Source organism: Cygnus olor, chromosome 5 (genome assembly GCF_009769625.2).
Source record: "Cygnus olor isolate bCygOlo1 chromosome 5, bCygOlo1.pri.v2, whole genome shotgun sequence".
Lineage (NCBI taxonomy): Eukaryota > Metazoa > Chordata > Aves > Anseriformes > Anatidae > Cygnus > Cygnus olor.
Window position 1 is genome coordinate 33,458,682 of NC_049173.1, and position 14,554 is coordinate 33,473,235.

General features: G+C 36.9%; 1 protein-coding gene across 1 annotated transcript in view; it reads right to left on the reverse strand.

Moving 5' to 3' along the window:
• The window catches only part of INO80 (INO80 complex ATPase subunit), a 68,159-nt gene that overhangs the window by 31,601 nt on the left and 22,004 nt on the right, over positions 1-14,554 (reverse strand). Inside the window, exons 15-24 of the mRNA XM_040558309.1 lie at positions 13,020-13,079; positions 12,259-12,401; positions 11,078-11,162; positions 10,476-10,593; positions 9,690-9,775; positions 8,559-8,726; positions 8,003-8,136; positions 7,149-7,216; positions 5,578-5,671; positions 4,292-4,469 (exon numbers count right to left, since the gene is read on the reverse strand). Coding sequence (XP_040414243.1) covers positions 4,292-4,469; positions 5,578-5,671; positions 7,149-7,216; positions 8,003-8,136; positions 8,559-8,726; positions 9,690-9,775; positions 10,476-10,593; positions 11,078-11,162; positions 12,259-12,401; positions 13,020-13,079 — 1,134 coding nt within the window. The remainder of the gene's footprint in view (positions 1-4,291; positions 4,470-5,577; positions 5,672-7,148; positions 7,217-8,002; positions 8,137-8,558; positions 8,727-9,689; positions 9,776-10,475; positions 10,594-11,077; positions 11,163-12,258; positions 12,402-13,019; positions 13,080-14,554) is intronic.

Genomic DNA, 14,554 nt, shown 5'->3' on the forward strand with positions numbered 1-14,554 from the left:
TTCCATATTGTTCCGCTCCAGCTCCTAATGCACCAAAATTAATTTCATGAGGCTTTTAATTTCCAGAGTCTCCCAATTTTCCAAAATTGCAGTGTCTGAAGTTCTAAACATCAAGCCACATGTATATCATCTCATACACAAGAATGTGTATATCCACTGTATATCAAAAATGCTAGAAAACATCCAAACATCCACAGCAGTAGCCTAATAGAGACCACACATTCTTGGCCCTTTCCATTTCCAGATGTAAATGCACTGGACGAGAAGCAGATGGCTAGCATACAGGTGAGACTACTAGTTAAAATTAATACACCACAGGCAGACCTGTGATGTGGTTAATTCACAGTTCAAAAAAAAAAAAAAAGGCAAATAGTGTAATGAGGATTACAGTATATGCAAGAGACAAGCATAATCTTTTGTAATCTCCTGAAAAGGGAGACAAATACTCTTACTGTACATATGTGCTAGCACCACCTATGCAATAGAATCAGTCAATCCCAGCACGTAAGCACATCTTTCAGCTGCTACCAGTGCCACTTGTGGTCTAGCAAAAAGAAAGTTCCGACCCTCTGACTGAACATCTGCTCCTCTACGTAAGAGGTGGGAACAGAAAAAGCTGACAATAGACTCACTGACACTCAGCAGGGCTAAAAAGCACAGGTCAAAGCTTGGGCCACGCTGGTTAATGCGAACTGATCCCAAACACAGCCACTTACTCAGCTGGCAATTCTTTACCAGTAACGCTGCCTTAAGCAGCAACTGATTCCCATGTTCACCCCCTTCCCTGCAGAGCTCCTTCTTCTTGTTGGCATAGCTGTCTACATATTAAAAACTTGGTCAAGATGAAAACAAACCCTTGTTCGTCCACCGTATGTTACTTTTGTGATCCTTTTCACCCCCTAGTAAAAGCCCCCTTGGCAACAGCAAGCTACTAGACAGGCTCAGAAGAGCTGATTCAGGTTAAAGCCACTTTCTTCCCTGGCCCATATACAGGAGATACATCTGATTTTGTGGTAAGGATCAGCATTGCACGCAGTCACAAGAGGTTTCCACTACATCTTACGACAGCAAGCGTTGGTATTCTGACTGTGGTTGTTAAAGGGGTTTGTTACCTTCATCTCTTGGAAGGTGAAGGAACAAGAAACGGATAGAGAGGAAGCTAACAAACCGCAATTCCAAACCTTGCAAAGGAATGCAAATTTGTTATTTAATTCTCTTTTGGAAGCCAACATCAAAAAGTCAAAGACGGCTCCAGCCCAACTAGAATTACACAGGAAGAAACAAAGGGAAAACTTCCAAGGAGGCACCCCAAATAGGAGAAAAGTATTATTTTTATATACGCACTGTATTAGAAGCAGTTCTTGCACAGGGGCATAAATCTACTTTTCAGCTTCCTGTGCACAAATCATGAGAAACATCCCTCTGTGAATGCCCTGACATACACAGCCATTAAGCATTCATGAACAGAGCAGACACCAGATATAACAGGGACAGTGGAAAGCAGCTTTCCGTCAGTCACACACATGGAAAAGCCTGGATAAGGTTACAGAGGAAAACACAGGCACAGCTCTAAAACGGATCATATGCCTTAGTACAACAAAGCTAAGCACCTACGAAGAGGACTGTTAAAACAAACATGAATGTACACGTCTACTGCAACCACGCAGTCAAAGTAATTGTTGGAAGAGGCTTTCCTACAGTGCAGAAGGGGCTGCACAAAAATGTGGGCTATGGCTACCAGAACCGTCTTAAGCTTGTTAACACTTCTAAGTTTTTACAGAAAGAAAATGGAAAGCAAAGGAGAGAAGGGTTCACCTCAGCAGATTTCATGTTAATTTAACTCAGCATATATAAATTAATACACACATGTGGAGGTGCTAAGGGGAATGAAGAGACCTCACATTGTGAGGCATTTCTGTGCTTATGTGAAGAAATTCATACTATCTTTAGACAGATGTTACTACAATTTTGGAGAGATCCATTTTAAAAGTTTTTTTTTTTTTGTCTGCTGACTTATTTTTGTAGTTTGCCTCTTACATCGGAAATGCTGATCTGAGCAGTTAAGAAAAGCCTTTCCAGATTTATACCATTTCCTTTTTCCTCTGTTTTTTCCCCCTCCTCACTCCTTACATGTTACTATCTTGCAGAGCCCTAAATGAAGCCTCAAAGAACTTTACGCTGCAAATTTATTTCCATTTTACTATCTTACAAAGCCCTATATGAAGCCTCAGGAAATTTTTACACTGAAACTTTCTTGGGCCAAGGTAAAAAACATTGAGTTCATTTACACTCATGATGATGTGTGCTGTTAAAAGAAAGACATATGAAGGGCTATTTGTTTTTCAACTCTCCTTCTGTTTTTGCATATGTAAAGATGTTATATATGTAAGCTGTGCAAACAACTGTGCAAACATAACTTATTTTAAAGTGACTTCAGGTGGTAATTTGTCTATAATGAAGGTTAGAAAAGTTCTAAGGAATCCTTTGTAATTGTAGGGCTAAACGTCCTTCAGATTTACCATGGTTGTCACAAGTATGCTGTATTGTCCAAACTGACGAACCTTACTCCTCAACTGGCTGTTTTTTGTGTAAAAGCCACATGAGTTAAAACAGTAATATCACTGGGACTCCCAGAGACACAGGTAATCGAATTTGTGATTTGGAGAAACAAAATTATATGATAAAGACCTGCCAGGCTGTGGCACAGGTGGGTCTACAGGTGAGTCGCTTCCTTTTCATTTTGTTGTTAGTATTAAAAGATAGATGTGCATATTCCAGAACTGTCATCTGTAATGTAAACTCACCTTCTGTTCTGTAAGAAAACATGATGATTTTCATTTTCATATTTACATACACTAACCCAAAGGATATATAAAGACCTAGATTGTCTTTCTACATATGAAAAAATGAATGCTACCTTCTGTAAGCGCATACAATGACACCATCTACTACTCCTTTACTGTTAGGCTGCAATGTTTATGACAACACACAAGTTTTCCTTGGCCATACCCATGAGAGTACACAGCTACAGTATAGTTTCAGAGACACAAGCGTTACAGACAGCACACAAATGGCTGAATGTAATCTTAATACATACATACATATATATATGTATATGTATGTATTTTTGCAAGGAAATCCATACAGTGTAGACATTTCATCAAGCTAGACAAGGAATCATGGAATATTTAAACACCAGCACAGTCAGAGTTAACAGGCATACACACTCAGTTGGCTTGCTGTTTGTTTGATAACTAGGACTCATTTTGTTGGCTTTGCTGTTAACACTGCAAAACATGACACCAAGCCCAAGGTTGCTTTCCTACTGCTTATGCATCTTCTATTTCAACTTCCTCTACACGCTATTCAATTTAATTCTAGCTATCTCCTTTCCCTTTCCAGCCTCATGAAGAGGAGCAATATTCCCCAGAGAAAATTGGCAAGATCTCACTGTTTCAGAAAAGATTTTTTTTAACTGTATGTATGCTAACTGCCACTAAAGGAGAATTTCAACTGTACCCGAAATGCTTACCGATCCTGTGCTTCTCTTTTTGTGAACTTCCTTTCCAATGAAATAAGTTGATGCAGTTATAACTCAGGAGATCAACAACAATTTAGTCATAAGGAGACAAAACAGTCACACACACCCTAGGCAAAGCCTTAGAGAAAATGACCTTGCATTACACAGTAAGATGAACACATTTGGAATTTACTAGCCAGCAGCAGAAGCAAGTATCAGAATAGAAAGACAACCATTGATAATGCTTGTCCATCAACTCGGAAGCACTACTGAAGTCTCTGCTTATCCCTGTTGCTGCAACAATGGATTGAATTTGAGAAAAGAACTGATTTCAGACTGAAAATAAGCAACTTACATGTAGAAAAAAAATAAAAATCTTAAGCTTACATGTAGAATCCATCCCTGACAAATCATGCATCTAGTTCTTCTACTTAAGTAATATTTTTAAGACCTCTAATTCAGTTAGTCTATTTTTACGTAACAAGTTTTGAAATGTATCACTACAGAGGAGAAAGACAGCAGTCAAATCACTTTTCTGTTCAGCACCCCAAATTTCATTAGCTGTATCTGATTAAAGGTTGGACTAGATGATCTTAGAGGTCTTTTCCAACCTGAATGAATCTATGATACAACAGATATGAGAGCACACTAATAAAATCATCTTGTTCAGAAGTTTATGCTTTCATCCATTTTGTAAGGTTGGGAAGTTTCTGAGCATTCCTCCCTCCTGAGGATTTGCTAATGTCTCCAGATCACAGAAATTTTGCTTACCTGCAGCAAAGTGCAGCTGTGCAAGTTAGGGAAAGACAGTGGGAAATTTACATCAAGCAAGAAATCCTTGTTCTTTAGACAATGTGAGCCCTGCTGTTTCTCTCTTTCTGGTTCCATCCAAGAACGCAGGTGATGGAGCCTGTAGGAGGCTTTCAGAGACAGGAAAAGAGCTAACCATCTGAAATAAAACACAGTAGATACATTTATTCACTGCTTTGTGAAAGAAAGGCTTGAATTTATTTAACAACATAATTCCATTTGACACAAACATTTTTTTTCCAGAAATTCAGGCTTACAATATTCTGACTTGAGAGAAATACTTTTTACTAGACATCTTCAAATTATATTACTGTTATTTTCATCTTTTCTACAGTGGCTTAATTGAATCTAAATGATGAAATTAGAATACATTTTGAAGCACTTCATTTAAAAGGGTCAAGCATGATTTAGCCATTACTACCTAAAATTGCACTGACTTCTCTGTAAATTGTACATATAATTCATAGCAACCTGTATAACGAAGACAGAATTTATCACAAAGATCAGATAAAGAGCAATTTGTACTGCTATTAAAACACAGATGAAAAAGAAGCTGTCCAAAATAAATGCAGTGATGAAAGAATATTACAAAGCCCTAAAGAAAACACATTTATTGATAAAGACTTGCTTTTAATCTTTTTTTTTTTTTTACAGTAGCTACTGAACGTTAATCAGAGTACTGTCACTTGTGGAGTATACACTAGCTTAAACAGATCACTTCCCTTTCCAAGATGAGACAACTCACAATGCTAAAAAGCCACCATCCTAAGCCTGCACCTTGGAAATCCATTCTGTATTAAGAACAGAACATGCAGAAAGGAGACAATATGGCTGGGAGCTGAAAAACAACTATCAGCATAAGCTTATTCCACGTGTGTTATACATACACTCAAGTGCAATTGCTAAGCATTACAATAAACCAGCCTTCAGAAGTCTGGATTCTGTGCTTAACACCAGCAACCTATAGTGTGATCTTAACCAAACTCTTCTCTTGCCTGTTGACCATCTTGTATATTTGGAACATAAAATCATTTTAACAGAGAATTTCTCTGACAGGGGCATAAAAAAATATCATGTATAATGGTGTCCTCTGCCTGCAGGAAACTCTAGAAGTTATTATATTAATGACAGATAGGTGATAAATATTAGGAGGCACAGAAAACGCGGGTTTACAGAGACGCCTCTAACACCATCTGTACTATTCCTTTAATTAATAAGAGAGATAAAAGATAAAAAGTTGTCCTCACCTGGCTAAATGTCCCTGATTCATGAGGTTTGCCATTTCTGCTGGAGAGACATCAATAAACCGGAGGAAAGAAAAACAGCTTTCTTCATTGATGCCTATGTCACAAAAATAGTAGAGTTAGGCCAAGACATTGCACAGAAACTCATAATTAAAAGTAATGAATATATTTCAATAGTGGTAAATTCTATGCAACATACACATTCTCTACGATAACAAAAATCTAGGCAAATAAACAGGAGAGCCTAATTTAACCTAGATCTTTTAGAAATACTGAAAATTTCATCCTAATTGCTGTTCCCCTAACTCTAAGTTCCAGTTTATTTTCCAGTATGGGCAAGAGAAGGATATTTACAAAGACAGACAGACATATTCTATGCCAGAAACACATGCAACAACTAAGCACATTTATTTGACCTACTAGGAATCAACATGCAGTTGTATGTTTGCTAATGCCATCACGTATCTCCTAGACAGCTGATACGAACATCAGGACAGCCTGCTAAACATGTTCCTCCTCACTGAGCCAGTGAGTCAAACGTGTGGGAAGGAGATGTAGGAATTGGCAGGGCATCGTGAGTGAGTGTGGGTATAAGGATGGATCAGATATGGTGAAGATGATGGAAACATTGCAGTGAAGCAGGGAGCTGGAAAGATATGTTCCACTGTTAATCAAGAAAGCTTTTCAGGCCCATCTGTCCCAATATCATTCATACCTTCTTATATTTAACTTCTACACAAAACTTGTATCTCCAAAATTATTTTCCTTTTATGTTATGCCAAAGAAGGTACTCAAGAAAAAGTCTATTATGAATACCAAAACAAACGTAGACCAGAATAACCAGCAAGACACACCAAAGTTAGAGAGTTATAGACAAGTGCAGACTCCTGTTGTTGCATCTGGTTCTTCTTACTTGAAAATGTATGTTTGCATAGTTGAATAGGTCCATGCTAAGAGACTTCAGCATAGCAATGCAGCCATTATCTCTTTTGCTTTTTTCTCCTCAAATTTTCCCCATTAAAGCAGCTGAGCAATCTAGTTCACTCTTTTTAGCAAAAAAAAATCATCTATAACGATGAACTATATTTATCAGTAAAAGCTATTTATGTATTTTTCTGCTCATCAATTAGATCCCAGATCATTTACATTCTCCTACTTCTTAACTGAAAGAAATTGGCAGTGTAACATACAATAGATTGTACTAAAATTAATCCAAGATTTCTCTGAATCTCTGAAAAACTCACACTTGACTAAAGAGGCAGCATTAATTCCTTAAAGTAAGCTAAAACAAGACAAGGGGAAATACAACAAGAAATTGAAGTAGGGTTAAGCAGTGACTGAAGTTGTCTGTAGAATATTCTTCTACTTGCTTCCATCCTTTCCTTACTGAGGAAATGAAATATACGTGCTGACTTCCCTTCAAGTACAAAGGCTAAAAGAATTCTAACAAGTTCTAATCTGATTATCTCAGAGGACAGACTGATCTGGCCTTTCAGTTCTCCCCTTGAATAACACATATTACACCACACATACAAGTGTTTAACCCAGCTTACTTCTCAGGACTATAAACCTACCCTTCCTATGGAAGAGAGACTGCTGGATATGGTCTGGTGCAAATGGCGAAAGTAGAACCCGTAACCACCTGAAAATGAAAGCAACAAAACAAACAAAAACGCTTAGAAGATGTTAATACATATAACATTCAATCCCATAGACAGCAAAAAATGCAGAGTAACTGGTAATTCAGTTCTTTATGATAAGTATTCCAGCACTCTGGATGTTTGGAATTGCCTGGCATCATCAGTTCATGTGCACTGATGTTAATCTGATGCTCAGAAACACCATTGGTTTGGGATTGCATTTTATGCTGTAGAATAGTTAGTCTCATCTTCAAATATGCCTTTCGCATCTCTGCCCTGAGCATTTCTCATAATTTAATGAAAAAAACATTTATCAGGAATTGCCAGAGTCAGAGAAAACAGCAAACTGAACTCAGGTGGCTTCTACTCATTCAAGGTAAGCATTAAAAGCTGTCAACACACCAGTAGATGCTCGCAACATATCATATCACAACGGGCAGATACTGATAGCTTCCTTAAACATGAAAAATCACTGAAGGGAAACCAGTGTTTTTCTAGAATTCTATTAAAGGTAGTTCTATTACACATCATCAGCAACAACTATAAATTCCTTTTCCTTACTTTCTTATTCAATGAAAGGGATGTTTGATGCTCAGGATTCCACTAAGGATCATCAGATATCTGAGGTTTAACAGTTGAATAAACGAAAGAAAAACAGGAATGCATTGCTTGGCTAACACCATACAAGTACATCAGGTAAGGAAGTTAATTAGTGCTTACAAAGCTAAAATAAATCTAAATAATACTACAAAATATATTAATCTGGAGAGGAAGTGGAGTTGGCTTGCCTGTCCCGTGAGTGGTTGAAGACCCTGATCTGTCCATGACGGTAGATGAACTTTGAAATCTGGTATGGCTTTAAGGAGATGTGAAATGGAGACCAAGTTTCCTGTCGCTCAAACAGCTCTGGGTGATTGCACACCTATAAGAAAATCAAAAACATTAGGAAGGGATTAATTTAGTCTGATGCAGCATTTACATCCCAGATCAACTGTGACTATTGATCACGTTAATATCGGCTAGAATTTCACAGCTATTTTAGTATATTTGTTCAAATTGAATACTGAATCATATCTTTTCCTATTCAATTCACAGCTTCCACGTCTTTTTCCCAAGTGGATGACTTCAACAACCAATTTGGAACCAAAAGTTGGCAGATGCATGCAGAATTTGGCAGAAGCTCTTCTACTCCAACATCATGCTGCACTGCACCAGGAAGAGAACTGAACACAAATCTGCACACGTATGCCATGCTTTTTTGTTTGTTTGTTTTCTAGAAGCCCTATTTTAGTGCTGTGCTAATGAGTGAACATGCTTGTTAATTATTACTTAAAATAGCCTTACCTTCCTGAACTGCATGACTAGATTCATGAGACTACTAGTGGTGTTCTGCGCTTGCTGAGTAGTGCCCATTGAGGACTGCAAGAGGTCATCAATAGAGATTTTATTTTTCAGAGCTTGATACAAGAGCTTCTGTCGACTTGTCTGCTGGCAGTACATAAGAATTTCAATCTGCAAAATAGTAATGAAGTTTTAGCTTTTTCTCTCTCTGAAATGGAACATGACCGCATCAGTACAAACAAAGCAGGGAAAATGCATATTAAGGAAAACTTAACTTTCTCAAAAAATGTATATATACAGGCAGTTGCATTTGTATCTGTATTTAAGGATCCAGCCTGAGAAGCGCTTATGCAACAACTGTGTTTTGGAAGCCTTAGGAGATAGACCTTTACAAATACATGAACACAACTAAGTCAACAGAGTCTTAAGAACCTCTGAAAACATCAAATTTGCAGATGAACAGCTTAAATTTTGTCCAATTCTGCTATTCTGTTAAATGCTACCTATTTGGAGTCATCTTGAACAAGTATCAGGAACCCATGATAAAGACAACTAATAGATCACATAGTAACAGTGTCTGTGGGAAGAGTTCCAGTTTCAAAACTAACAAGTACATCAGAACAAAGCTGACATCTTTGCCAGTAGTCCCAAAACCCGGGCACAAGTTGTCCACAAGCCCATCTAGCATCGCTAACATCCACAAAAAATTAAGACACTAAGAGAGAAGAGTATGATATTGCCAATATGCATATCTTGCTCAGTACAAGCAAGCAGAAACAATCTTAAATCCATGCCCAATCTTTCACAAGGGCCAGCCAATCACTGCTGTATCAACCTCCTTTACCGCCATTTCTGATGTTACTGTCAGTTTAACACAGCTTAAAGACTTTTTATTTGCAACTGCGAACAAAATATTTTCCCTAAATAAGAAAAACACATTAATTAAGGGGTTCTTAAGTTACATTCACATCTAATAAGATTGCTGGAATGTGATGCCAGAAATGTAAGGTCTATGAAAAGTCTACAAGCAAATTTCAGGTACGGAGAGTGACAAATGAGCCTATAAAAACTACGTAACAGAGCTATGAAAATAAAGTTGAAATACTCTAATTAAAGATAAATGCTTTTTCTCACCTTATCTGACAGTTCATTTTCCACATCCTTCTTGATTCTCCTCAGCATGAAAGGTTTCAGGATCATGTGCAAGCGAGATAGCTGGTCTGGAACATAGTGAAACAGGAACAATTATTTCGCTGAAGAAGACAACTGTGTTTTGTTCTACTACAAATGAAGCCCCTTACTGCTCACCTATTTCTCCTCATATGAGTTCTTACAGCACAGAGTTTTGGGTATTTAAGAACTCTTAAAACCTTTACTTCTGTGGCAAGTTTCAACTCTGCTGTGTTCTATCTACTCCAATTACAAATCACCTTTTTTATTCAGCTAGATTTTTCAATATAATTATCCCCTGGAATTTACTGTGAATCATTTTCTTTTTTTTTCCAGCAAATGATTTTTAAAATTCTCTCCTGAAGCTCAAAAGGTGTTTAGTGCTTTCTACTGTAATTTTTAGAGCTTGTAACATACTTGCAAGGCTTGTTAGATGATGATGTGCTCTACAGAAACTTACAAACATTTAAAATATTTTTTCTCTTGTGTTGGGAAGGAGGAATATTAGAGACAAGTATCAAGTCAACACTTTCACCATGTTTTTCTTTTCATTACACATGATGCATTACGGTGAGAAACAAAAATTTCAACATAAACTTTGGACAACAAGCCACAATGTTCCAATCCATGGACCCTCTGCTTTATAAGGCATTCCTCATACACAAAGTGAGAGAAAGTTTATCCACTGGTAGTTGGGAAAGGCAACAGATTTTTCATATACAAACTACTGTAACTACACGCTGCACTCACTCTCATCAATGGCGGATTTGTTCTCTGCATGGCTCTCTATGTCCTTAGAAAACCACTCATTGAACTCTTCATGGGAATCAAACAAAGTTGGCATGATAAAATGCAGCAGGGCCCACAGCTAGAAAGGAAAGGAAAAAATATATCAGCAAAAGTCATCCTACTGCGGACAAGGTAACTGGGGATCCCAATCTCTTGCAGCTCTTTATGAGTGCAAGAGAGTCACTTTAGCAGATCGCAAGACGTGGCAAACTCACACCTCTGACATATTCTCCCCCGCCAGATATATCAACACCATCAGAAAGCAGTGAGAAATATAGGGCAATGATTTCAGCCAACAGAAGTAAAAGCTACTAGAATTAAATTTTATCCTATAACCTAGGCATTACTAACCATCAGCTATCTTGAGTTTTACTGTTATTTGAATGCCAGGCATGCTTCCAAATTTTCCCTTCCCAGAGTTGATTCCATATTTTTTTGCCAGTGGTGACATACAAATACGATCCCACAACCACACAAATGCAACAGGTTTCTCAACTCCTCACAGATATTTAGGATATACTCCCATGATAAAGAAAAGTCAGCTCTTGTGAGCGCCTGAATACCTCGGCCATTGTGTTCTGGATTGGGGTCCCAGTCAATAACAATCTATTTCGACACTGGAACTGTAGTAGGATCTTCCAGCGAACACTGATGAATAAAATTGAGAAAAAAAGGAAATAATTAGATTTTTTTTTCTGTTTGTTTTTTAAGAATATGAATGCAAGAAATTTTAAGACAACTGTTTCTAGTAACCTTCCCAAATGCTTTTTTGGAGGTCACTGGATAAAACTACCAAACCTACCTCCCAGTCTTTCAAAAGGCAACTACAGGAGGAAGTAGCCTTTTACAAAATAGAAAGAAATGTGCATCATTTATTTTATTTAAGTATGTTTTTAACTCACTTTTAATACAAATGCTTGGATACTAATAAAATCACAATCTTGTCATCAGAATAATTAACTTTCCAAAAGAAACTGTTATTATCAATTTGAATTGTGTATTTTTCACACTTCACAACACTAAGTATATAGGCCACTGTAGAAGGAGTGCTGAGCTGTACTTTACAATCTTAAGGGAGCAATTTCCAAAGAAGGCTAAAGAGGCAGACTTCAGTCTGAACAAGTCTGCATGCAAACCAGTCCTCAACTTACAGAAATAGAGATTTGACATGAATAGTGGCAACTTGAGGAAATGTTAAGAAAAAGCAATTAGAGAAGTAAAGATGCACAAATCTATTACTCGGAAATAAAGAGAAAACTTTCTGGCACAGAGTATTGTGACTAAGATTGGGATTTATTGCAGCTGAAAATATTCACCAGGTTCTGACCTTCACTAGTGTCTGGAAATGCCACTGAAGAAGGAATCAAAATACCACATTTAATGGAATAAGCAGAAGTAATACACATTAAAGACTACAGATTGTTCACAAGGCAGAATTATATGAGTAGTCAGGAAAGAAGGTGAACAGTATTTAACACCCTTTTGTTTCATTGTCCTGTAGTCTATGCATATTTCTGCTCCATAATTACTTTTTTAAATGTTTTATATATTTGGAAGAGGAAAATCAAGGATAATTTCATTGTCACCCACCACTGGAGTTATACAGACACTTAACTAGGTTAAATACTTTAAGTCTCACGTACGTCAATTTTAAATTCTGACAGTTTTTGTAATCTTTATGTTATCTTGATATTTCTTTGAAAGGTTCATCGAGAGGAAAGATTGTTTCCAGTTCATATATTACCTGGAGCTACTCTTGAGTGCTTGTGCTTCGTCCAGTACCATATATTGCCACTTCACTCGCTGGAAATACTTCACATCCTGTACGACCAGTTGATAACTGGTAATCACCACATGGAAAGGAGCATCCTGAGTATACAACGTCTTCTATAACCACAAAATAAGAAACAAATGTCCACATAATGTAAATACATTGTGCAGAGTTCACCTGCATATACTGTAATTTTAGATTTCTGTTGCATAATATTTTCTCATTATCACTGCATTTTCCCCCATATGACTTTAAGTAATTACAACAACATTTTTCAACTGGTACATCTGGACTTCAGCCCATTAGTTCCTGAACAATTTCAGATGCTTCTTAACATGTCAGACAAGACCCAGGCATTAAGCCCTATAAAATGCTGTTTACCTATGCTAAATCAGGAACAATCTGACCAGCCTGCAGGGATGTTAGAGTTGGACACTGAGTTAGATTATTCAAATAGAATAAACAGTTCTTGACAGTGAAACCACCTGCTCCATTTATAGGGACCTATTTTCTTCAACTAACTTCATACTACCCTAAATTGCCGTACTGTATTGTTCTCCAATACAAGAGAAGCCTTCTACCTTGTTATTTTAACAAAGATGTCACTACATAGATGAAGATACAGAACTCCGTTATCCACACATTGTTTAACTCAGTAGGGTATAGTAATAGTTTCTGTTTCACTTTGCACAAGTAACAAAAATGGTCCAAGCACGTGGGGATGCCAGTATTACCTGACTCCAGAACTTCCTGATCACCTTTCTATCATGGGGATTTCCCCAGTAAGGTAGCACCTGGAACAGTACAAAAGTACACAGATGTTATTTTCAAATAAAGACATACTTGCTCTAGAATTTTACAATATGCATCCTACAAAATATAAAGACAGGTGTTTTTTTTCCAAAACAACCAAAAAGGAAATGTTCTTAACATGCAGGAAAAAAAAATACTTGAAACAAAACAATACTTAGAAATATCATACTAAGCAAATGTATTAAGCGGCTTATGCCTAATATAGAGATATAAAGACAAGATTCTCAGCTTGATATAAAAATGCCCAGAAGAATGTTACAACTTCTAATCTGATTTTTCTAAAAATGAAAACGTATACATAGTTTATGGAAGAAACAGGCCTACTTCAGTTAACCCTACAGAACTAGTGGGCTTGCTCTCCTGTTTAACATTCCCTGTTTTTCTTCCCTAATCACACTGATTCTGTTGGTTTTGTACTTCAAAACTGTCCCCAAACTCTGAGATCAAAGTTAACATATTTGGTCTAATGCAAGAAGAATTTGCTCATCAATTTATAACTCAGAATTTTACAGGTCCTATTACTAAGAACAGATCTTTGCAATGAACTGAAACCAGACCGAGTTACTAGTTAATAGTACTGTACTGCCATCGTCTGTCTGATAAAAGGACTACATTAAAATAAGAGCAAAAGTAAGGAATACTAGTTTCTGATGTTATGAAACATTTTCATCCTTCAACGGACAAGCTCTGAATTACTACACACAATGTGCCTTTAGGTGACTATTCTTCCATTTCCAAATTAAGGATGCTAGTAAAAAAGTCATCAGATTAATCAACAAGTGATTTGCCTTTTACTTTACATATTCTGCCATGGACCTGAAGAAATTAATTCACTGTGATTTACTGTAAGCATAACTGACTACACACCTGATTACACTGTATGATTAGAAACTGGAACAAAACTGGTTCAAAAAATTGGTAAAACTTATAAGCAAATAACAATCACAAGTTTAGAAAACTTTTAAAAACATGAACCGTTCGTTCCAGGGATAAGGTAAGCATTATTATGCAATAAATCCGCAAAACAGCTATACAATAACAGAAACAGAGAAAAACATTCTTCTTATATAAAAAAAAAGTTCTCTATTCACAAGCATCCTGGCTGCATTTTTGAAATGTTTTCTGTATTTCACTCCCAAGGAGAAAGCATAAAAATTGCTCACCTATACTAATTGGAGGAAATGACAGAGTAAGTAGGTAGAATGGCCAACTGCTCTAATGTCTTCTACTCCAGGCTTTAAACTGTGGTCCCTACTGTTTTGGGCCATGCAAATACATGAATAATTCATTTTTATTTTGATTTTTAAAGTCACTCCTCACTAATTAAATATTTTTTATTTCTTCATCACTTTCTTTGAAGTCTGAGTGATCCCAATTTATGCCAAAATATAAGCCACTCAAATCATCCGTTATTGTACAACATTCTTGCACAAATTCTCCTCGGACAGATACCTTG